The sequence below is a fragment of the Maylandia zebra genome, linkage group LG12 (genome assembly GCF_041146795.1).
Source record: "Maylandia zebra isolate NMK-2024a linkage group LG12, Mzebra_GT3a, whole genome shotgun sequence".
NCBI lineage: Eukaryota > Metazoa > Chordata > Actinopteri > Cichliformes > Cichlidae > Maylandia > Maylandia zebra.
In genome coordinates this window covers 26,918,591-26,943,977 of record NC_135178.1, presented here as the reverse complement: position 1 = coordinate 26,943,977, position 25,387 = coordinate 26,918,591, and the positions used below count along the sequence as shown (strand labels likewise).

The following is a 25,387-nucleotide window of genomic DNA, read 5'->3' as shown; positions in this document are numbered from 1 at the left end:
TAGTTTTTTGCCACACATAGCGTTTTGCATTTTGGCCAAAAAGTTCCATTTTGGTCTCATCTGACCAGAGCACCTTCTTCCACATGTTTGCTGTGTCCCCCACATGGCTTGTGGCAAACTGCAAACAGGACTTCTTATGGTTTTCTGTTAACAATGGCTTTCTTCTTGCCACTCTTCCATAAAGGCCAACTTTGTGCAGTGCATGACTAACAGCTGTCCTATGAACAGATTCCCCCACCTGAGCTGTAGATCTCTGCAGCTCGTCCAGAGTCACCATGGGCCTCTTGGCTGCATTTCTGATCAGCGCCCTCCTTGTTCGGCCTGTGAGTTTAGGTGGACGGCCTTGTCTCGGTAGGTTTACAGTTGTGCCATACTCCTTCCATTTCTGAATGATCGCTTGAACAGTGCTCCGTGGGATTTTCAAGGCGTGGGAAATCTTTTTGTAGCCTAAGCCTGCTTTAAATTTCTCAACTTTATCCCTGACCTGTCTGGTGTGTTCTTTGGACTTCATGGTGTTGTTTCTCCCAATATTCTCTTAAGACAACCTCTGAGGCCATCACAGAGCAGCTGTATTTATACTGACATTAGATTACACACAGGTGCACTCTATTTAGTCATTAGCACTCATCAGGCAATGTCTATGGACAACTGACTGCACTCAGACCAAAGGGGGCTGAATAATTACGCACACCGCACTTTGCAGTAAAAAAAAAAAAAAAAAAAGTTTGGAATCATGTATGATTTTCGTTCCACTTCTCACGTGTACACCACTTTGTGTTGGTCTTTCACGTGGAATTCCAATAAAATTGATTCATGTTTGTGGCTGTAATGTGACAAAGTTCAAGGGGGCCGAATACTTTTGCAAGCCACTGTAAAAAGCTAGAACACAAGAGTGCACGTTCACAGTAACGACACACCAACAGTACAAGCAAACCACAAGAAGCAGTTCAGTTTTTAAAACTTTTTTATTGTTTTTAAATTTTTTTGCTCATTTTTTAAATTATTTATATTATCTACAAAGTAAAAGTTTTAACTTAAAAGTTACATAAGGGTCGGGTGAGAAGTGGGATCTGATCACCTCAGCCGTTATAATTTCATAACACTTTCTCCTGTCCTCTCGGCTGCCAACATGAGTTTATTTCACAGAAAGTTTCTCGTCATGTTTCATTTTTAGTTTGGTTAGAAACGTGTCGTGTAGTCTGGAAATAAATGCAGCACATAGCAGCAGCAATAAACAGTAGGATTAATACTGTCTAAAGGTTGGAAGATTCTTTTCATAACAAGGTGCGGACAAAAATTACGAGTTCCAGTTGAATTTTCTTCTTCACACTCGCTGATTGTTTACTCTCTTTCACTTCTTACTTGGCAAGCTGACTTAAGTTGCAATTTGGGACCCCTGAAAGTGTGTGTAGATGTAGGTATAACTATCTGTGTTTGCAGATCTGTATGTGTATGCGTGTGTGCTTGTGTGTGGGGGGCCTGAATAGGAGCAGTCTTGTCTGTTAAAACTCTAGCTCGTTAAAACATGTCACTGCATCAACCTGTTAACATTCTCTTATTGCCTGGTCAGGGAGGGAGGGAGGAGGGAGGGAAGAGAAAAGCTGATGTGAAGCATGTCTGGTGAGGATGAGGGAAGAGAGGAGAGGGTGGGCTCTCTCATCCTCTTCATCGCCTGGTTATGAAGGCTCTGGTTGAGAAGCGCGGCGCAGAACGGGTCCCTCAGCTCGCTGACGCATCTACAGCTGCTGCTGATGATGAGGTTGCACTGCAGGGATGACAGAAAGTTTCTTTGTAACACGTTAGACAGCTTTACAAAATACAAACTATTGTTTTAATTACACTCAAATAACAAACCAGTAATTCTCCTCCAATCATCTAAATCTGCACCTAAAGACGGAGTTTTCCCTGGTTTAACCTGAGGAGAATTAAATATCTGATAAAAATAAATAAATAAGTGTGTTTCTTCTGAAATTACCATTACTCAAAATCTCACCCCGATCATGTGTCCAAAGCTGAATCTTTTTAAAGACCTATCTTTAAATAACTGATGGTTCTGCAAAGCCCACAGTATGACTCGACCATCTGCATGGCTCTTATTGTGTGTATCGAATAGAGGACAGATGTTTTCCTTACAAAACACAATCTGAAAGTCACCAGTTCACCTTCGACCAGTGTTTAAATGCAGTTAGCTCAGAGCTGGTTAGTTATTAGCCCCTCAGTGGATGCACCTTTACCACCTTTACATCTTTCAGCCTTTTATGACTCAGGGGTGAAATGTGTTTCTTGTACTGACTGGACACTTGTTACTTTGTCCCAAAGAATATGACAATATGTTAAAATCTTCTGACCAGTGACTGCTGACCTATGTGTCAGCAGTGTCCACGCACATATTTGCCTGCTGGGAATAATACAAAAATCACCTCTTTATGGTCATTTTTAACTGAATCAGATGAAAGGTGTAACATGTGCACAACTTTTATTTATTGCTTTATTTCCCAGGGGATAAATTCTCATCTGAATCAATTCCTACACAGGACAAATTTTACACGCCAAGTTTATGATTTGGGTCAAATACAGCAGCTGCCACTTCTTTCAAAGCTACCTTTTCTTGGCCTCTGTGTTCGCGGGAGTCGCCACACAGAAATCTTACTTCCTATTAAAATTCATTATTTTGAGCTGACTGTAACAAAAAAAAAAAAAAAACAGAAAAAACAATTTGTGTCCATGAACATGACCGACTACATTGCTGTTCTCCATGGCACCGACACTTGGGTGTCCACGCCTCCCCTGCCTGCACAGGGAGTGACGACAGAACCTCATCAGACTTTCATGGCTGAGGGATAATAACTGTCCAAAGAATTAAAAAAATAAAATTATGTGTGATTGCCCCAGCTAACTGCCATTATATCTATTAATGACACTCACCCCCCATGCAAAAAGAATTGAAGTCTAAATATTTCAACCATTGCCATGAAGAGTACTCACTTATTGCCTCAGTTTGCACAAAGGTGTAAAGAGGAGCTAGTAATGTAAAAGAACATTAGAGAAGGAAAACAACACAGTCTCTTTATAGAGGAAGGAAAATAATAAAAATACCTTGTGGATGTGCCAGGTAGGAGAAATGTGTGGTTGAGGAAACAGGGATGGGGTTAAGGGCAGTCTGGGGCATAGGTGGCTGTGGACCAGCTGGAGGACCCTGGGTAGCCATGAGCATCATTGGGGGATGGGTGGGTGCCGGGTGGTGGGATGGCACAATACCAGACTGCATATGGGCCTGGGAGCGAGAGAAAGAGCACAAGTGTGAGTGAGTGCGCCAGAGTGAGAACAAAAGTGTGACAGTGAGAGATCAACAGAAGGACAAAAGCCAGACTGGGTAAAACGATGAATCAGATGAGTTTCAGTGACACAGCGTTTCACGGCTCCGCCTGTCTGTTACCGACAGGAGCAGCAGCTCTGAACAGACACCGCATGATTCTGAATGTTTTTTTTTCCTGTCTTCTTCAGCAGCCTGCTTACATAAAGGTGGGGCTCAGAGACAAACGCACATACAGCATGTGACTTCAGCTAAGACAATAACACGAGGTTACAGTTTACTTTTCAAGTTTGACTTGGAAACGGCAACGTTTGTTTTCCATGTGCAATGAAAACTTCCTGTAAAATGAAACTGTGCGAGTACTTTAACACCTGTAGAACAAACAGAAAATAAAAGAGCACTTTCACTGTGGTCGACCCTTCACACATAAAAGTCTCCTTAACGTACAAGGAAGGAAGAGCCAGGATAACAGAGGACAGGACAATAGCACAATGATTACCTTGAAAGTCTTGCATTTTAAGGCTTATACATGCCCAGACAAAATCTGAAACGGATCCACCACTAGAAGAAAAAGTTTAGCTTCCACAAGGTTTATAATATCTCTACTGTACTGAGACAGGGGTATGAAATCCTGCCAATCACAATCCTAGGGCTTTGGAAAGCTGCTCCACTCGAGTAGCATCATACAATTTACAGTTAAAAATATCCATATCTCATATTTGGCCTTGGTGGAGGCCCTCAGTAGAGACAGATTGATGTATCTCAATGGCAATATTAGCTAATTGGCAGTCTATTGGTATCTGTATTTATAATGGTCAATAGATGAAGTAAAGTTGATGTGTGAAACACTCTTCAGCCAGACAGATTGCAGAGTGGCCTCTGGTGTACAATTCTGAGCAGAGCACAAACAGGTAAATAACTACACATAATGTAACAATGCTAAGGAAACCCATTTGTTTCATGTATCTAGGGGGAACCCCCCCCCCCCCCCCCCCCAAAAAAAACCCCCCAAAACTGTCAGCTATTAGTCATCCTCCCTCTGAAGCAATCTGCTTTATCTCCTTAACCAGTTTCCTTCTGATTGGCTGCCCCTCATAAACAGATTATTTGAACAACAGCTGCTCTAAGCCAGAGCTGCATGTCTGAAATGATCATATTAAGGCCATCCACTCTCACTGACTTCATACATATGAGAGTAGAAAAGACTGAAACTGATCACTTAGTAACTTAAGTCGTGCACAAACACTGAAGTCATCATTTGAAACTTTGGGCAGGTTTATTGTGAGCCTTCTCTGTGATCAACTCTATAGCCTATATATGACACGCAACAAGGGAACTCTCAATAGGTCTATTTAAAGAATTCCTTCATAGACTCAATGGGGCCAAACTGCTATGGGTATCCAAGAATATCTCTGAATTCCGTGGTTAGGTTGTCTTCTTATCAGGAAATAATGTTTCTTTTCCTCTGTACCCCACAGCGTACCGTGAGAATGACAGCGCTACATCCCAACTTGATCATACTGCCAACAAAATGTCTACCTCATTTAAAGGGATTAATAAAAGCCAAATATGACCCATTCATAAACTCAAACACCTACTGGAATGGATCCCAGACCTTTCTCACACCCACAGTTAAGTCCAGCACAGGAAACACTGCCAATCTGATTGCCTGGCTTGAGCCACTGTGGTCGCTGTTGAGCACGTTCACAGCAGGCTGTGACCTACCTGCTGCACGTGCGCCATGTGGTTGGGGTTGTAGCCATGCTGGACCTGCTGTGGGTGGATATACACAGCCTGCTGAGCAGAAGGGAAAGATGCCTGTGGGGACTGAGGGTTTGGCCCTGGGGTCATCGAAGGTGGCGTGGGTGCCAAGGCCGAATACATCTGCTGCTGTGGAGGCTGGTTAGCCAGGTGGAGGGCCTGGGCTGCTGCTGCTGCTGCTGCTACAACAAAAATCATAAACACATGTATACATTACCATAATGCTCCACTTGAAAAAAAATCCAGCTCCATGGGGGGAGGGGGTAATTACTACCGCCAACCTTAGGGCACTCACCTGCTGCTGCCTGTGGGTGCTGTGGGTGCTGGACTGGGCTGGCAGCTGGATGGCTAGGAGGGCCTCCATGTTGTGGTCCACCCTGCTGTGCCTGGCCTGTAGGCGTGGCAGAGGGCTGAGGGTGCTGCGGGTGAGGGTGCAAGGTGGCACTAGGGTGGGGGTACTGCTGAGGCATTGGCCCTGGAGACACTGAAACAGCAGTCGGCGTTAGTAATAGTGAAAAGCATTAAAAATCACACCCCGTGCATTGGCCGCACACGTACCATACATGGTGTGTGTCTGCTCTGGGTACTGTGTAGTAGAGGAAGAGACGAGACTGGGCTGGCCATGCGTGGGAGGCGCCATCATCCTGGCACTGCCCTGCATCACTGGACTGAACACATGCTGTGCCTGAAAGAGGCAAAAAGGAAGCCAAAAAACTGAGGAAAGCCTCTATCAACTCCTGCCGTCACAGTTTTGGTAACTGAGTGCCAATTTAGAGAGCCAACATTTGTTCAGAGGCTGCACATGAAATATGGACATAAACACTTTTTTGTGCTTCTGATGCATCTGTTCAGAGAAAGGAAGCTTATTTCTTTCTTGGTTTATACTTTTTTGTAATCATTAGTTAGCCGACTTGCATTTCTTAACACCAGCTCAATTTGTAAGCGCTGTGATGAAACTGAAAGAGAAAAAAAAATGGCTTCTATGGTCTCACTCTGTGGTTCTGGCATATCACATGAACTGTGGTCTGATAAAATCTACAGTAATGCATTCTATGTTCATAGGTTGCATAAAACATTCTCACAAGCTTTCATTTAAAGAGCCTGTGTGTGAGATCATGTTTGTCTGTCTCATCCCAAAGCTGGCCATCTTCACTCAATTTAATTGGCACTGACGATCAAAGTGACATAAGGTTCATTATTTTTGGGGCATCAATGATTATGTGCGTACGATGTGTGTTCGATATGTCCTGAAAAATGCTTCCTTAAAGAATTATGTATTTAAGAGGCCAAATCCTTTCATGACTGTGTTAAAGAAAAATGCAACATTCATGAGGTTTAACTTATTTTCTTACATTTATTTACCTATTTTACATTTCACAACTTAACAGTCATTGTGGTATTGGCATCAAGCCTCAGATATCTTTTTGTCAATACCATCTACTATTCATTAGTAATCAACATAAAAAAATATAAATGTGTGCTTTGAGTAGGCTCTGCTCCAAAAAGTGCTTGAGCCTAGCTGTTTGTATTACTGAGGATTTTCCAGGATTTTTTAAGTCACTGCAGTAAAAGCTGCAGTTTTTCCAATGACAGCCTGTAGCAAACAGGTAGTAACTCTTCAGGTATAAGAAGCAGGAGTACACTTTGAGCTCAATAAATCAGAGGTGATAAAAAAACAAAAACAAAAAAAACTGGCATGACATTGGCACCCCATCAAACTGCTAAAGATCACCAGCATCTGTCAGCCAAATCACCGACAAGTGAACAGCTGCGGGAGATAAAAACTGCCAGTTCTAATTGATGGTACCAGAGAAACTTTAATGGTTACATACGAGTCTTAATAGACGAGCCTGTTCAATCTATCCTTCCTCAATGAGCTGCTAAAGGCTGTATAGTTGTGATACTGCTGGTGCCAGAGTAAATCATACCTGTGACTGGTAGTGAGGCATCTGCTGGACGAGCTGCTGACTGGTGAACTGCTGTGGGCTGCAGGTGAAGTACTGCGCTGAGTAAGCCGGGCTCGGTGCTACAATCGGTGGCCCTGCTGCTGTGGCTGGGTGCATCATGGTGGGTGTGCCTGGCGGATGGTGCTGGTCTGACCTCTGCTGGGGCATGTTGGGTACTAGAGATTTATGTTAAGAGATGGGCAAGATGGAGAATAAGTTCAACATCCCATATCACACATATATATATACCAACTCTAGAGGCTTTGGTGAGAGAGAAGGGTCATTGGCTATGAAAGACACTAGTAAAGTCTATATGTGAGGGGGAGAAGAAAAAAAACACAAGCAACTGATCATATTATGAGCCATATTTAAACTTACTGAAAGATAATAAAGATTGGCCAGATCAGAAATTAAAAACAAAATCCTGAAGCCTCTCTCTTGTAAAAGCAAACTACAAAAATACTTGCACAACAGCATTTCTGTACTTGCGTAATAATTGCAGGTCGGTAAGCGTGTGTGGTAAAACAACATATACAACATCAGTGGTTTTTGGTGTCCCGCATAGTGAGAAGAATATACAACATTCTTTAAATGATTGTATAGCGATTGCTGTTGTTGCACGTTTGATTTTGTGTGGGCAAAGCAGCTCAATCCCCCACATGAATAATCAACGTAATTAATCAACCAATCCATCACACTTCATGTAAGACTGGGGAATTATTTTCAGCTTTCATTATTCTCAGCTCCTCATCATGATATTGAGTGACTGGTAATATTTCAGATTGCAGGCTCCTGCGTGGTGTGCTTCTGCAGGAAGCCCTCTCTTTGTTTTTTACCCCATTAGGAATTTATTTACTCCACCAACAAGACATTTTAATTCAACCGTTTTGTAAAAAAATGCCACAACAATGCCACATTGTAAACAATGTTTGGGATGACTCTGAAAACAAGCTTATTATCACATACTGTCCAAATAGCTGGTTAAAAATATTTATGTATTCACATGGTTTGTAAATATTGTTCACCAATTTGAAAAAAAGATTATGTGGGAGGGAAATGAGAGAAAGAAAGCGGTGGTTATTCTCACCTTTACCTGGTCTGTAGGGTTTAGATTGGCTCACTGTCATAGGCATCTGAACCTGGTACATGGGAGACTGGAGAGAGGTGAGGAACGAGGAAAGGTAGGGAAAAACAAAAAATAAAAAACATGTTTATACTCAATTTTCTGTGAGATTTCCAACAAGATTATAAAACAGACAGTCTGAGGATAAACATGGGTGCATCTATGCTCATTTGTCTGGGAACCTTAATAACAATCTGGCTGCAGATAAACTTTTCATCTTCTTTTTGTCTAACACAAACAGCTTACTAGAATGTAAGAGCTTGTGGGAGTCATCGCTTACCTGGGGCCACATGCACTTTCTACACCTGACTATCATGAGCCAAAAAGGTGTTTTTACAGCATTCATAATACTGTTTTTTCAGTTCCTGAACTCATTAACATTGTCCACCATGCATTTGTGTTACAAACACCCCTTCAGCAAAAACAAGCTAGCTTAAACTCATTTTAGCTTGCAGCCATTTGTTTGGAAAACAGATGGAACAAAGGGAAATGAGCACAGTTTTAAGTCCATCTGAAGAATTGCAATAAGAAGTTGGCAAACCAACATCTGATGATATTAATTCAACAAGCAAGCAAAACATCCCAGTACTTATTGGGCTTAAAAAATAAAATAAAAATAATACAAAAAAAAGTTTTTAAAAATAGAAATCTTAGAAAAATTCACAAACCTTCCATATTATGCTTTTCTAATGGAGCGAGAGAGAGAGAGGGGAGGAGGAGGGGGAGAAAAGGGAAGAAGAACCACTTTTTAGTTGTTATCGTTTGCACGTGTCTGATGTTGGATCACCAAGTTTTTCTTAAAGCAACATAAGAAATGTATTGATCACAGCTACATATATGCAACATCAAAATTATATCTATACTAAACTTCTAAAAAAAAAGCTTTGACTAAACATTTCTAAGCTTGTTATGCAAATAATCACCTAAACATTTCTCAGTTCATTCTGTAAGAAAACCATGTAACTAACACCTTCTCAAAAGAAGACAGGGAACAACATGTCATGGGGAGGGGGACCTTTTTCCCCCCTAATGCTTCTTCTGCTACATGGAGGGAAAAAGTTTACAATGAAACAAATGACAACAAATGTGAGCTTTGTCCTTAAAAACATAAAATACACTGAGAAAATAATGATGGCAGGCATGAATCAAAGAAAAGGAAAGAAAATTACCACGTGAGGACAAACATAGACATGTTAGTCACTGTTGTTAGGGGTTGGTCTGAATGAACCCTGCATTTCATACCAACACAGTGTGATGCTCTGGGTGATTTGCACTGAATAAAAATGAATATCTCCATAATGTACATTTCAGTATGCAGGTGTGTATCTCACCTGAACTCCAGGGCTGACTGGCGTCAGCGGATACATCTGGGGGAAACAGACTGTCTGGCCATAAACAGTTGGAGGTTGCTGGACCACGATGGAGGGGCTGGGCTGGCCTTGAGGCCGGGGAGGCGTTGGGGTGTTGGCTGGTTTGGGCTGAGGGAAAATACAAAGAAAAACAAAAGCATATAGAGACATAAATAAATTAAATACCAGACCTAGTTTTTGGTTTCCAAATGTTTTAAGCTTGGCAGAAGTGGGTTATAACTTACCTGTGTATTAAACCTGGGTTTGAACTCATTAGCATTTGGGTTCAGGGTTGATTTTCTCACTTGACTGCAGAGAGAGAACAAATAGAGAAAAGGAATGAAAAGGAAGAATTTGTTTCTGAAGCTACTTAAACTTCATTAAATTGTGTTTCTTTAAATTAATAAATATTTATCATTAAATAATTTGTTGTTGGTTTTGGACAGTAATAAATCCCTACTGTGCATTATAGTAAACTGACTACAGACCACACAAAATGCAATAAAGTCATTTTTGGTTTTCTCGTGGAATGGGTCTCCTGTCCACTCACTCCTGCACTGCTTCTTTTTTCTCCTCCTTCTCTTCATGCTTGGGTCCGCTGAACGTTGAGGTGGCCGTCGTCTGAACTCCCTGTGACGTCACATCAAGCCCTGGCCTCTTCTGGTCAGTAGCAGAGGGAGACTGAGACATTGCAGCGGGGCTGCCAGGCTTACTGGTGCTTGTGGTGGTAGTCGGTGGAGCATGGGTACCACTAGGTGTGCCAGCAGCAATTACTACAACACCATCTTCAGTGGCCTCCCTCCCCACTGTGGAGGCTTTGTCCAGGGGAAGATCTTTAGGTTTGTCTGCAGGGTCTCTAGCAGACTTGGTCATCACTGGTTCACAGGGAGGGTCTGGGTTGGAACTAGACTGCAACTGGCAGAGGGACAGAGGAAAGATGAGTGGAAGAGGGGCACAACCTCTGCTAAAGCCTCACAAACATGAGATGAGATCAGTCATATCTTAGCAATTTGTATGTCATATAAATTCAAGATATACTTACCCTAAAATCTACACTAAATTTCTTTAAATTATCTATTTGTTTTCTGTGGTCTGATGGTATAGAAGGCGGTCCTGCAAAGTGAATGGAGAGAAATAAATGTAGATTCTGGAAATATCAATTTTTAAGACATTGTTACATTACGACTACTAAAGAAAGGAACAGATGAGAAACCCTCGTACTCATGTTTAAAATTGTATTGCTTCTCAACATTCTGAGGTTAAAAAGAACAAGTTAATGCAAATTTCTAGTGTTTACCAACCTTTACAAACTTGTCTTGTAAAACTAGGTGAACTTTCCAAAGGCTTGATGTTCTCCTTGTTTGTAGGAGATGTTTGTCTAGTCTCCTGGGCACGACATTCTTTTGCTAAACATACAAAAGAAGAACGTTTACTTACTCCCATCAAAATGATTTAATGATAGCTTTTTCTGATTGTAGCACTTATTTATTCATTATAAAAACCAACAGACGTGTTTTCATATCACTATTCATACTCAGTCCTTTGTTAAACTTCAGCTTACCATCTCCTGATGAAGAAGTGACTATGCTGGGGGCAGGGCTAGCTGCAGTAGGAGAGGAAGCTGATGTTGGAGTAGTAACAGTTTCCACAGGAGCTGTACCTGTCTGAGGTGATGGGAGGGAAGAGGAGCCAGCTGAAGCTCCACCCATACTATTCTGTCGGGGGGAGCGAGGTCTGTGAGCTGAGAAGGGGAGAAGAATTTGGTGTTCACAACACATTCAGGTTAAATAACAAACAATAACAGGTGCTTTGAAATATGCCCTCCAGTGGCATTAAACTAAAATCTCTGCAAAGGGAGAAAAATACTGGACTAGTAGGTTCACCATTGGGATGCATTTAAAAATCCTATGTTGCCTTGTTCTCAAGTTACATTGCATTCACAAGCTTTGGTGTCCACACTACCTGCCCACCCAGCAGGGTGACAATATCCCATCAGCCTTTTATGGCTGAGGGGTACAAACTATTCAGATTAATAGTCTACCTCCGCTAACCACTGAGGACCATGTCCCTCCAGAGGAAGAGCTGCTCCTGGTTTGTGGAGTCACTATGGACTCTCCAGGGGGATTATGGGAAATTAAGTCCACTCCTTGGGGTACTCCACTGGTCCGACAGGGTGGCACTCTGTGAGCACGAGGCGTCCGCTGAGATTTTGGAGACATCCTTGGTGGACCTAGAGATGTATAAAGACAGAGGCAAATGGATAGAAGCTGGTAAACACACAGTGACAGCAAAGTGAACATGTGTTTCCTAGCATCCCTCTGTTAATTGTTTTTTGTTTTTTAACTCACCAGTGCCTCACAAAAACTTTCAAAAACTCAAGTCTACATGCTGATAAATATCACACCAAACAGTAAGGTTATTTGTTGCATGCATGCTAGTGGAGAAATTACAGATGATCCTGTAAAGTGATCAAACACCACATCACAACCAAGCAAAGTGAGAGATGAGAAATGGGAAAGCAAAGGCCAAAAAGTGAGATGAACAGTGGCCTACAGTAACAGCATATTAAAAAAATAATGAGGCCAAACACTAGTTAACAATTTTTCTATTCAAGTAAAAATAATTGACGTCAAGAGATTAAGCCTCACTACCAGTTTTTTGGGGGCTTTTTTTGGAGGAACTCTGGAAATTGACGGATCACATTTCTGGTCAACAGTTCGTATCCCAATGGAGTGGAATACAGAGAAGACTTTTAAAAACCGCATGTGAAACTTAACTGGTATTACAACCACTTATCAAATTTGTCAATTCAAATATCTCTGAGCATCTTTCTCATGCCTCAAACATCAAGCCTTTTTTTTTTTTTTTTAAATTAGAATATCATCGTGCACCTTCTTTTGAATGATCTACCAGAGAAGTTGATAAATTGGTGCCTTAAGTGTTACCACACCCAAAGCATGGCACACATTGGTGCACCCACATGCCAAGGTGAAACTGCCTGATGTACTGACAGAGAATCAGAGTTTTTCAAATCTGATCCCAACTCAGTCTGACCAAGCAATTTCTCCTATTTCTGCTGTTCCACACTAGACCTGGGCAAACTTATTTTTCAAATAAAACTGATCGCCATCAATTTTGAAATATTTCACATTTCTTTGTGACTTAAATCCCTCCACCTTCAACTCGTGTTTTTTGCCCAGGTCTACTCCACAGAGATGTGGGTACCTTCTGAAGACATGCGTTTGGCCAGAGCGGAGGCTGGCGATGTGGGCCCATGGTGGGAAAGGGAGGATGAAGAGGAGGGATAAGAGAGGTGGGATGAATGAGAGGAAGGTCTGGAAGGTCGAGAGGGGGGCCTGGAAGGTGGCCTGGTGGGCGTGGTTGCCCGATGAGGCAGGGAGGAGGGACCGGACTGGTAACGAGAAGGGGGACGGGAGGAAGGAGATGGACAGGGTGAGGGCCAATGGGATGAACCTAAAAGAGGCAAGGACAAATGATCAAGGATGACACAAGCTATAGTGCAGGGGAAACAAAGGTATAGTGGGGACAGAAAGAAGAGAGAAATTTAATTAAAAAAAAAAAAAAAAATGACAAGGGATGGGGAAACAGGAAAAAAATTGCTTAAATAAAAATAAACTAACAAGATAACACAAGAATAACCCAAACACTTTGCCACTGCAAAAGAACTTATTTCGAGTCGTGGTTTGATCACAACAGTGACTCACTCATCCACTCCTTTACTCTCACAAAGACTGTGTTTGATTTGCAGCAAGTAACAGCAGATTTGTAGGTGACATATTAAATATACCTCCATTAACCACCCTCTGGTCGGATCCAGAACTGGGACTGTAGTCGTGGGGTCCTGGTCGAGGAGTGGGGGGTCCAGCTGAGCTCTGACCAAGACGAGGTGAATTCTGACGCCCTGGCCCCCATGACATTGCCTCCCTGTTTCTCTGACCAGGAGGAATGTACTTGTTCTCTCTACAAACATACAAACAGACTTAACTCAGCTAAACATATACACAAGGCAATAATAAAGATGAGCAATTAATTCTATACTTTATTCCATTCCAGTAAGTGGTCATTAGCTAAAATGAGCTTATTTTTTAATTTTAATTACCAGTTATAGGAAGTATTTGTTATAGGAACATTTGCTGTCTACTTGTCTAGTAGGCTTAAATATTCCTCCCAAAGAACAGGAAAAGGGGCAATAGAGTTCTACATGCAGCACAAGAAGCATTAGAAAAAAACCGACAGAAAACAAACTCCACAAAGATTTTTTTTTTTTTTTTAAAAAGGCACTAACAGCAGTAGTAGTAGGCCCTGTTCAAAATTTTTAACACTCAGTTTAGAAGTTCTTTGTGTATTATGACTTTGTGTTCTTCACTGCCAGTGCAAAGCCAAATGAGCAAGAGAAGCATAAACTAAAGCAACAGTTTTATTTCAGTGCCCCCTGGTGACAGCACACAGCTACAACACAGATGATTGTATGCAAAGCTCAGCAGTATCCTTTTCCAGCTCCTCTTAAATTCTTATAACAATAAATTGTGAATAATGCGAGTTCTAACAACTCCACAGAATGCATCAAGAGGCAATAAAAATTGAAAATCGTTCAAATATGTTTACGAACACAATTACATTTACATAATTGCAAAGTGTACACAAAATGTATTCACAGAAACACGTAGTATTTTTGTAAAAACTCATATCCTGGCACCACCTGCCAAGTGTGTGAGTCTCCCTTTCCCCTCGCACAACAGCAGTGAATTTCTCCTCGTCAGTCCGTTCATCATTCTCCAGAGCAACGCGGGCCTTGTACGTGGCACTAGCCTCGATCTCCTCTGCCAGCTGGGCAGCACGCGCCTCCCTCTTCAAGAACTCTTCTGAGTTGTCCCTCTCTAAAGGTACCCTGGGAAATAAATTCAGGTTAGACAAGGAGTAACATGGGACAGCATGGTTCTAAGTCTTTAATTTTATAATAAAACCAGATTAAAGAGTGAACGTTTGTTTACTGTCAGAGATTCAAAATTAAACATATCTAGTATGACAAGTATACAAACAAATACATGGAGAACATGAAGAAGCTTACGTATATGTGGACAGGCTGCTGTCATATGTGGACAAGACTCCATATTTCTCCTCATTGTACTTGAACATGTCATTGGGATCCCACCCATTAGACTGATGTGAAAACAGTAGCAGAGACAGAATTTGACAATCAGCATGTGAACAAATTTAAATGCTCTGGATCACATGAAACAAACTCTTTGTTTCGGTTGAATATATAGCAAGTTTAGCACCAGCCTGTTTCTGGTGTCTGATACTTTTCTCACCACATCAGTATCCAGAGACTCGAGGCTATCAGAGTTGTGGGTCTCTCCTCCATCCCAGGGCTCAAGATCTTTTTCTTTATGCTCGCCATTGATCCGGCCAGTCACTGCTGCATCTGTGAAGTTGTCTGAAACATGAAGAAAAGAATGTATATATTTATGTACTGCATGATACCACACACACGCATGCACGCACGCAGGCTCCACTCTCACTGCTTAGAAAACAAAGTGCTCATCATGCTTCAAGAGCCTCTGAGAGAGTTCTTACAGCAAACGTCTATATGGAGAGTTTGACGGTTCAGAAAGACACACCGAGTTACATCCAAACACAGGTTCAACAGGATTTTTTTTTGGGGGGGGGGGGGGGGGGGGGGGGGTTCCTTTCCCAAAAAAAAAAAAAAAAAAGCAATTTTCTTGAGCTGGCATTGGTGAGTCTGGAAGTGTGGGCAAGACTTGTGAATAAAGGGAGAGTCCTGAATCACTGTCAGAGTATGTAGCATAATGTCTCTAGGTGCTACAGTATTTTCAGATGGCTCACTTTTATCAGAAATTAAATCCAGCTACGAGCAGTGTCTACAATGCTTGACTTGCACCCTATTTATTAAGAATCACCATAGCAACATCTTGAAAGGGAGCACATTAATTAAACAATTTACTTTGGGCTAATTGCGGTTTCAGGATGTTCATTATTTTTATGTAAATGTATGGAATACATTGACTCAACAAAGTCATAAACAGACAGATCTGCTCAAAGAAAACCCCCAATTATAACTGAATTGAAATTCTAATCTCATGTTAGCCCAAGTCTGCTCTCACATTTGCAGATCTGGCACCAGTGAACTATGTGCTCAAAGCATACCAGCCACCTGGAGTTGCTTATCTCACATGTCATAACTCATTTCACAATACAAAAGGCATTTAAGCGTTTCAGGCATAGAGCAAGTTCAGAAACATTAGACTGACACCATACGGGCAGTTGGGCCAATAGACCTGGTTTATATTTCCAGTGTTTGCTGGCATGCTTTGTGCACACTGTCCACCAAAGGAATTATACAAAGTAAGAAAAATTTTAAAATCAAACGTGAGAATAGTGAGAGGTAAGCAAACATGCATTTAGACTGCAGTTAATTACATGACCTCAAAGCATTTCAGTGCCAAACAAAATTAAACTTCTCCTAATAACCTTTTAAAAACAATGCTCAGAAAACAAATGATGTAAGAGAGCCCAATATGACTTTTGAATCAGTTGCTTTCAATGGAATCACATTAATGTTGCTGATAATCTACCATTTAAGTGTGACATGACTCGAGCAAGGCCAAGAAAGGTTTAAAAAACAAACAAACTGATGTTTAGGAAAAATCCTATAAAAGATAAACTAAACAAAAGCAATAAACATTACCTTCTTCTTATACAAGTCACTGCTTCATCATTGCCACTTCTTGTTGTTTATTTCCCCCCATCCTATTTTCTCTGGTTTTCACAATTTCTGTGATTTTTTATTTTATTTTAATACAAAGCACTTTGTAACCTTATTAACACAAATAAAGTGATTTTGAGGGAATAATTCTTCCACCGAAAGCAACATGCAGTCTGAAGACGCAGTTAAAAATATAAAGCAACACTGATCAGCAATACATATCTCATTTTTAGTTTTTGGGTGTATGAGAGCAGTGATCCTAAAACTTTGAGAATCATACTGGAATCAAAATGCAGTAACAATACATACAGCAAAAAAAAAAAAAAAAAAAAAATAGATCATCATGCCCAAATGTTCATAAACGTTACATTTCTAATTTAATATCTAATTTAACAGGTCTAACATAAGAGCACAGTACATATTTTTAAGAGCATACAAAGATGTGCAAAAGGAGAAAACAGCCATAGATTACCTGTGTCTGAGGAGACTAGACCATTGGAAAGGAGAGACACACAGATGACAGATAGTCAGAAGAATGACTGACAGATAAAATGACTGGCAATCACACCAACAGTTAAATTCATACCAGACATATTTATGATATGGTTCACCTAGATATAAGTTGTAAAGGTACTCAATTCTAACAATCTGAGCTTGGGTCAAGCCATGTCTAGTGCACTCCTCACATCCCATGATTTCAACTGATCACTTATTGAGCATTTCTTTAAAAAAAATAAAGGGGCAAGCAGACAAACATGGGTACTTTTGACATTTTATCTTTCTGTGTAAATTTCACTCACTTCACAAGTTGTTAAAGTGAAGTGGCATCATTGTAGTGCCATAGTTTCAAATCATGAAGCAAAACCCCTCACACCTTCATGCCTGTATATTTTCAGACAACAAAACTCTCCTGCAGAGTCAATTATCGTCCAAAGCAGAATCATATGGGTGTACATGAATTACATGAAGCAGGCTCCTTCAGCCTTTATTGAGTGTCCTTGTTGCACTAGAGCAACCTTTGGACCAATCGATAGATCAAATTAGACTTCAATGACTGGCCACTCTGAGCAGACACACAAGACTTAACTCACAGAAAAGCCTCTGCAACATCAAGATAGAGAAGACTGAGAAGGGTAATACATTGTATGTATGCAAAGATGGGAATTCACTGACATACGTTTATATTTTCGTATGTGTAAATGGACAGTGTGACAAACTCACCCAGTTAACATTGTCCATAGGTTTTCAATATGCGCATGATAACATCTCCAGTTTCAATAACTAAAAAAAAATCTTTGCCAAAAAATAAAAATATGACCACACTACCTTTCCTGGCGAAATTTAGATCCACATCTTTAAAGTTCACAACTACGACATCAGAAGCCTTGAAAATGATGCTCTCTACAATATCTTCTTTCCTGGGCCCTGTGCTCGGTTCTGTACTCTTTCGGTGGGCTGCATCCAACACCAGGTCACACTGAGGGAGAAAAATATCATTTGAAACACAGAGGGCAAAAAAACAAAAAAAAAAAAAAACTATCTGCAAAAGACACAAGAAACTATGGACACAGGAGACTGGGACAATGCACTCTTTCATGCCCATCACACTCCACAGTAGCTAGAGACACAAAACAGCTATAAACAATCTCAAGAACAACCCTAAAACTAAAACATACTGAGAAATCTCAAGAGATCTGTTTTAAGCATCACAAGAAAGATATGTGGTGTATGGTTATGAATTAAAGCTCTGGAAAATTGTAGCAGGCTTCCTTTAACTATTAGTCAAATAAATCACTCATCACTCTTATCAATTAAACTACTTTGTGTAATCCTGGCATCAGCAGAAAACCTCAAATTTACTTATGATTATTACTTTTGGGAAATAATTCAGCCTAAAAGGGAAGGTAAATGCTCAAATATCAGAAAAAGCAATGCCGGTCTAAACCACCTTAGGGGTGAAACTAGTACCAAGTGTTAGCAAGACTCCATCACATTTAACCCTAATCATATTCAGCTAGTGAGAAAGTAACAGATTTCCCTCCATATTGGCACAATAAAGAATACCACATTATGCATGAGCCTTACCTCTGGGCCATAGGTCTTAAATACTCCCTCATAGATGGCTCCATTTTTCACTTTAAGCTCACACTTGGTCCCCTACAATTAAAGAGGCTTGTCGTTATATACGGTATGTGCCTTTCAGTACAAATTTTAACTTACATGTTCAAAAATATAAGTTCAGAAACCCATTTTTCTGCAAGGCAAACCATTGATTGATCAATCACTCGTTTCCTTTTATGCAACCAGCTGTCTCTACAACAGGCTTTGTTTAATGCTGTATAAACAATTTGAAGAAACAGCATATGGTAAAACAGACTGCAGTAAATAATGTTCTTACTAACTCACTTAGAGTAAGCATGATTCACATGGCTACTTCATCCAAGGAATTTTGCAACTATGCATATTCTTATAATCATTACACACAGAAAAAAAAAAGGAACAAGGTAGGCACACAGTAAACGTACCACCACTGAAGTCAAGACATGGACCATCCTCATATTTGCATATACACCATTGAAAATGACCTAAAGAAAAGATACAATTAATTTTGATGCTCCCATTTTGAGCACAAAAAAAGATGCCAAATAATGTCTCATCACTGTGGAATACCAATACACTTGTTCCATTCTTAATGCAATTAAAAAGGCGATATCTGGATTTATGCTTTCTCTGGCATTAAAATGCTTTAAAAAGAGGAAACCAAGAAAAAGAAGTGTTAAAGCATTGTGAGGGTTTTTCCTGCATAAGATAAATTCTGGTGCCCACCAATGACATGCCTCAAGAGGAAAAAAACACCATCACTATGTTCAAAAATCTGTATTTTTTTTTTATTTTATTTTTTTTTTTAAGTTTTTTAAAATACTCAAGCTTGAAGGTAATTTTGTTTCTCAAATGTATATGAAAAATAACAGGTTACTCACTGCTGCTGGACCTTTGCCACTGTGTCTCCCCCTGAGGGACAGAAAAAAAAAAAAAAAATCGCATTTTGATTAAATTGTTGTCAAATTCACCATCAACTGTAAAAAATAAAATAAATAAAGACTTGACTTAGCACATGCGCTGATATGTGCAACTCACTAAGAGAAATCATAAGAGGCAGTGATTAAGATGATACAGAAGTGCACTTGAAGTTAATCAATACAAGCTATATAATTTGCTTTAACCTTAACCTCATTTCTAAAATATACTTTCACAGCATACTGCAAGTATCTGCATATTACAATCACTTGTAGCAAACTACAGAGAACCAGGTTTAAGAATACATGAGGGTCTTATAATGATGCTTTACTGAGATTATGACTGAAGAGGACATGTGAAATGTTTGCAGCTGCAGACATGAAAATGAAATCACTTTGGTTTTATCAAGTATAAGATTTATTACCATCACTATCGATTTCAGCTGTGGAGACATCACCACAACCATCAACACAGCCCTCTTACTTGATCAATTGTTTAAATTGTGGACATTGACTTCATATTTAAGATCGACAGAATTGCTCTTGCAGATCACATTTCCAATGTGCAATGTAAATTCTGAAATTTCCCCAGTGTCTCCAAAACATTATGCTTATAATAATGATGTTTGTGATGCAATCTAGCCAAACACTCAGCCGCTAAGAGTTTTCCCAGGCATGTCCTAAAATGCACCTTGTTCAGCAGCTGGCACATAACCAACCATTCAACGTAAGCAATGGCCACTAACCCCTATATTATATCCGTTGCAGTAAATCAGCCCTAAGCTTTCTAAAACACACTTAGCCATGCCATTTTGAGCTGTAATGTGCAGGTTTTGTGAGCATGGTTATAAACTGGACCAATATTCATTTATAGCATCTTCACGATGAATCCTACGCAGTGAAAGGGGAGTGCTGTCCTAGTGACCGGTGAACAGCAGCCTGACCACCAAAAATCACAGCATGCATGCTGTTCATGCACTGACAGTGTGCTTTATCTTCATCTTGGGACGACGTGTAGAGAGAAAGTCATGCCTCAAGGACACTATTTCTCACGAACAGCAATGGCAACGTCAAGGTTGAAAGCCAGTCGGTCTGTAATACCCCCGTTTCCACACCCGCCCCTTTCTTCTGAGCGCCCACACGCTTTATATCCATTTCCTGGCAACCCCGTTGCAGCAATGTTGCGGTAACGTACCAAGCTACATGGCAGCCAAAAGACAACAAATGCCGTTGCGTGTCCCCCATTAGCCAACGGTTACAAAACTGAAATGCAAGCATAGGCTGGCAATTGGCTAATTAACGCTAGCTGACTTGGCTTCAAGCTTAGAGTAAACTGATACCAGCAACTTGGCAAGCAGCGTCACTAGTACTACACTCATGTGAGGAAAGATAAATGTCCACCCGAACATGTATTTATGGAAAATCAACCTCGTGGTGGCATGTTTGATTTAACGTGCCAGAGAAGATAATGTCACGTCGAAAGTTGCAACAGCACTGGACCAAGCAGACAGGCAGGCCTCGCTAGCTGAACTGCACAACTGGCTGACCAACACGTCGCAAGGCCCGCACAACGTTCACAAACACGCACTAGTTTTGGACCACTTAACGGCAATGTCATCTCTTACAACCGCTACCGTTTGGCAGTGACTATGGCCAAATATCGAAAACGTGTCAAACCAACCCTCCTTGCTGTGTTTTTGCTTCGCTATGTTAACGTTCTAATTTCACATACCTGCCCAGATTCTGTCTTCCCCCGCCGCTTCCTCCGGCACCGGAGGCGGCGGCGGCACCGGCGGTGCTACCACCGCCGGGCTTGCTGCGATTTCCACCGGCCTTCATTGACATGGTGATCCCATAAAAGACAGCGTCTTTAACAGACCAGTTTCACGCCGCAATTTCTTGACGATGAGACGGTGTGCGGTACCTCACTAACGTTGGGCAATCCGAAGACCTAGCTTAGCCAGCAGGCTAAAGTCAACGTGCCTGTTCAGGAGGATGCTTTGCTAAGCAGCTAGCCTGGCTAACAGTTGCTAGCTAAATTAGCGACCTGTACAATTCCTATTAAAACTGAAAAAAAATATATTTAAAAAAAGACAACACGCTCTAGTAACTTTTCCGAAATGAACATGTGTGTTACACCTCTTGTCAATTTGTTATATAATTATTATCTCAAAATCGGGTTTGCAGCTATCTCGGATTCTTTCCGTTGCTAACAGCGAAAAGACCAAAACAGCCTGAAAGGGGGACAAAAACAGCGGAGGGATATGAGAGGCGTGACGGCTCGCAACACTTCACTCTATATTTTTATACGCTGTGTTATTTGAAAACTATTGATCTTGTAAACAGATGAACATGACCATCTTTAACGTAAAAACCCAATGCAGACATTTGTGTTAAAAGAGACACAGTTACATCATGGCACTATTTTCAGGAAGTCCATGAATTTTCAATTACAATGTAGTGTCATCCACGTGAGCCGGCGAACTCACTACTAACATACACACAAACACACACACACGGCGCGTGTGGGCATAGTGATGGCTAGTATCCACTGAAGCATGAAGGTTTCCAATTAGCAGGATTGGAGGGTCACTTTGAGATAGTCCCATTTTTCGTTAATAACTGGTGTAACTTCCACAATCTTGATATGACAAGACAGCTGTACAAAGAGGATTCCAGTCTAGTAAACTAAACTAAAACAAAGTAAGGATAAAAAAAGTTTCATCAAATAAAAAACAAAGTAAAATAAAATAAATAAATGGACCTAGAAAACTAACTAGTAGGGCTAAGGGGTGTGTCACAACTCTGTTGCTTGTGAAGCTCGCACACAAGAATTTCACTCGCATGTGCTGTGACAATAAAAGTGATTTGATTTGATTTGAGAAGAGGGGCATTGGGTGGCACCAATCCCCCTAAGATCTTATGTAACAAGTCTAAATACTTTTTCCCACTTTGCAAAACATTTATACAGTGCGTGATTGTGCTTAAATTCTTGTGCAGCATCACTTTATACAAAACAAATCTGCAATAGGAATCTATGGAACGCCAGGACTGCCATAATGAATTAATTAAATACACCATTAAATAATTAATTAAATGTGGCAATAATTAATTAAAATTGGAATTAATTAATTAAATAAATAGTTATGACACATGTAATTAATTAATTATTGACACATTTAATTAATTATTTATGTATTTCACATTTTAATTAATTATTGACACATTTAATTAATTAATTATTGACACATTTAATTAATTATTTATGTATTTCACATTTTAATTAATTATTGACACATTTAATTAATTATTTAATGATATATTTATTTATTTCATTTTGGCAGTCCTGACGCCTGGCTCTCATCATGAAATAATTTTATCTGTCAGCCTCACCCATCAAACTCAGGGGGCGGGGTTAACGCTGATCGAGTCAAAACCATTGCTTTGGCCTGGTGGCCATTGTTTCTAGCACACAACAACCGGCATGTGGAAGCTAACAGAACTGAGCTTTGAAAAACCCTGTTTGTGTGTTACCAAATACCGTTTTAATATTTTTTTTAGCCGAGAATGTAGTGGTTTAATCTTCATGTGTCTGGTCGGTTTGTCAAGATACAGCCTCTTTGCAAAAGTGTTTCGATGATTTCGGAGATGTCTGCCCAGTCTCACGGCAAAGCGTGGGATAGACCCGCTCGCCTCGCAAGCAATCCCACCGACAAAGCGCAGGCCCCGGTACACAGCTGTAGTAACCCCCGCTGACTTCTTTTACTGAGGTTATATTTATCGATGTTTTATTTCCTGATGTTCTTATGTGTCCTACGTGTTTCAGTCGCCAATTCTGAATTATAACTAACATTAAAAACATGTTTAAGGAGGAGAGAGAGCAAATAAATCTGTTTAACATCTGATCTTTGGGTTTTTGTTCAGTAATCAGCGTGACCTGTGTATAAACACATAAAAGAGATAACGTTGGTGTTTCCGTCATGTAGTAACTGCTGGCTTTAACTGTACAAAGGTTGTTCGACACTATGAAACACATACAGACTTCATGATGTTCGGCTAATATTTTTATTGTGAATATTAATCATGCTGACCTCGCTCTGTACACCACGCAGCGAGGTCAGCATATCCACGATATCCTCAGCTCCATGAGTTAACACAAAGTTTCCCAGCTGACTATCTAACTGCCAACTATTCCAGAGACGTGAAAATATACAGCATAAAGAAAAGTGTAAGAGACTCAGCAGCAGATTAGAATAACAGTTATACATTTAATAAATCACCAAATGAATCCAAGAAACGAGCAAACCTGTTCCGACAATTTGAATTTGTATTCCCTCAGCTGCAGACTCGCTGCTGTTTAAATGTTTGAAAAGGAAGATTAGATATAAAAAACGTCAAACATAGACTCAGTCTGCCTTCACATTTGATATGAGGCCAGCACGTATAGTGGCCTCAGCAGGCTATTACTGAAATACACGTGCTATATCATAAACTATGATATAAACAGGGAGGTCCTATTAACATGTTTAGTTTTAAAGGACACCTTCCTGCCTTTAGTCTCATTCATGAGCAGTATTAGTTTTCTTCTAACATCCAGAAGTCTGCACAATGTGTTTCATAGTTTGTAACAAGCCTTTGACAGGTAAACATAACATGACCGAAAAAGAAAAAAAAAAGAAAAAAAAAGAGAGAGAGTGTTGACATAAGAAGAGAAAATTCTCTCAATTATGGAGACAGACAAATGGTTCATTTATGTTTGATGTGTGTTTATTCCTCCCTAAATATCGTCGGTGAAGTTCGCCATGCATGTCAGATTTTCCTGCGCATTTTTATACCTCTGCCAACAGAGAGAGAAAAAAAATCACATTCTAACAGACAGCTGGTGCTTAGAATACAGTTGAATAACTATTAAAAAACAGATGATATTTAGATGATAGTTCAGTCTAACACATGTGCCAGTGAACCATTAAACGTCTGTGAAACTATGCAGTTATGAAACGTAACTTTAACCTCAGCCAAACCGATTTGCTCAGTTGTAAATAAAACAGCGAAGTAAACGTGACCCGACAGACAGAACCTGAGTGAATGAAGTCCAGCGTTTAACCACTGAGAGCTAAAACTCAGCTGAGGTTTGAAAGCTGTGTGCCGGTGATTGGACATCAGCCGCTGATAAAGCTGTTCGCCTATAAAGTGCTCTGTAAGGAAACGAGCTCCAGCAGCTCTGCGCTCGGGGAAAACACTATATTTACTTATCTTGTGCAGAAAAATGCGCTGACATTGCGTTATATCGAGCACCGGCTGCCCAGTTAAACTGTGACTATCACCAGGTAACTAGGCAGCAGGTGTTAAACAGCTGACAGATGAGGAGGAGGATGCATGCAGGTAAACTGAGGGTCTGTTGAGCTGATCGCTGGTTTCGTGAGAAAAATGTCAGCTCGTTCTTTATGTTACAGAAGCACAGAGACACAAGACCAGGCGGAAAGAGACGATCGTTCGGTGAAAATGAGAATCTGCGAATGCAACATGTGGAACACGGAGAGTGGAATATGTAAACAAACCGGTTAACGTAACCCCCTCGGTGCACTCTGCATGCTAACTGTTAGCAGAGCTAGTGAAATCTCTGAAAACATCTGAGCACTTTTGCAAACATGTTCTATGTTGACAACCTGACCAGACATACGTCGCGACATTCGCGGCTAAAACACTGTTAAAAGTGTAGCTGGTGACAGAAAAACGGGGTATTTTAAAACTACACCACCACCATTGCTGCTTGTGATTTGATCTGCATTCTGGGATAACTGGCTGCCCCAAGTCTACACAAGCAATCGATTTTCTAGGATCGACCTGTTTTGACTTACTTTGCACGGCAACCAATCAAATGTTAGAGAAGCTGCATGGGCAGCGTTAACCCCGCCCCCTGAGTTTGATGGGTGAGGCTGACAGATAAAATTATTTCATGACGAGAGCCAGGCGTCAGGACTGCCAAAATGAAATAAATAAATAAATATATCATTAAATAATTAATTAAATGTGTCAATAATTAATTAAATGTGTCAATAATTAATTAAAATGTGAAATACATAAATAATTAATTAAATGTGTCAATAATTAATTAATTACATGTGTCAAT

The 25,387-nt window shown here is 40.4% G+C and overlaps 1 protein-coding gene across 11 annotated transcripts; it reads right to left on the bottom strand.

Annotated features, from left to right (window-relative positions):
* Nucleotides 1-946: 946 nt before the first annotated feature.
* atxn2 (ataxin 2) lies at nucleotides 947-21,733 on the bottom strand. Of its 11 annotated transcripts, none has more exons than XM_004547105.4 (26): nucleotides 20,990-21,555; nucleotides 19,222-19,252; nucleotides 18,766-18,825; nucleotides 18,326-18,397; nucleotides 17,567-17,717; nucleotides 16,713-16,727; nucleotides 14,826-14,950; nucleotides 14,582-14,673; nucleotides 14,213-14,401; nucleotides 13,301-13,473; nucleotides 12,718-12,966; nucleotides 11,534-11,722; nucleotides 11,054-11,233; nucleotides 10,794-10,898; nucleotides 10,535-10,605; nucleotides 10,043-10,407; nucleotides 9,738-9,801; nucleotides 9,475-9,621; nucleotides 8,812-8,829; nucleotides 8,108-8,174; nucleotides 7,003-7,196; nucleotides 5,633-5,759; nucleotides 5,370-5,558; nucleotides 5,039-5,256; nucleotides 3,097-3,274; nucleotides 947-1,765 (listed from the first exon to the last, which is right to left on the bottom strand). In XM_004547105.4, the coding sequence occupies exons 1-26, from the start codon at nucleotides 21,100-21,102 to the stop codon at nucleotides 1,737-1,739; spliced, it is 3,411 nt and encodes a 1,136-aa protein (XP_004547162.1). In that variant the 5' UTR covers nucleotides 21,103-21,555; the 3' UTR covers nucleotides 947-1,736. The 11 variants fall into 11 exon arrangements, with proteins under 11 accessions (XP_004547162.1, XP_014269925.1, XP_012773504.1 ...); XM_012918050.5 differs by lacking the exon at nucleotides 947-1,765 and adding an exon at nucleotides 1,787-3,021 and having other exon boundaries at nucleotides 5,039-5,253; nucleotides 20,990-21,733; XM_012918051.5 differs by lacking the exon at nucleotides 947-1,765 and adding an exon at nucleotides 1,787-3,021 and having other exon boundaries at nucleotides 8,114-8,174; nucleotides 20,990-21,732.
* Between the last annotated feature and the right edge of the window lie 3,654 nt (nucleotides 21,734-25,387).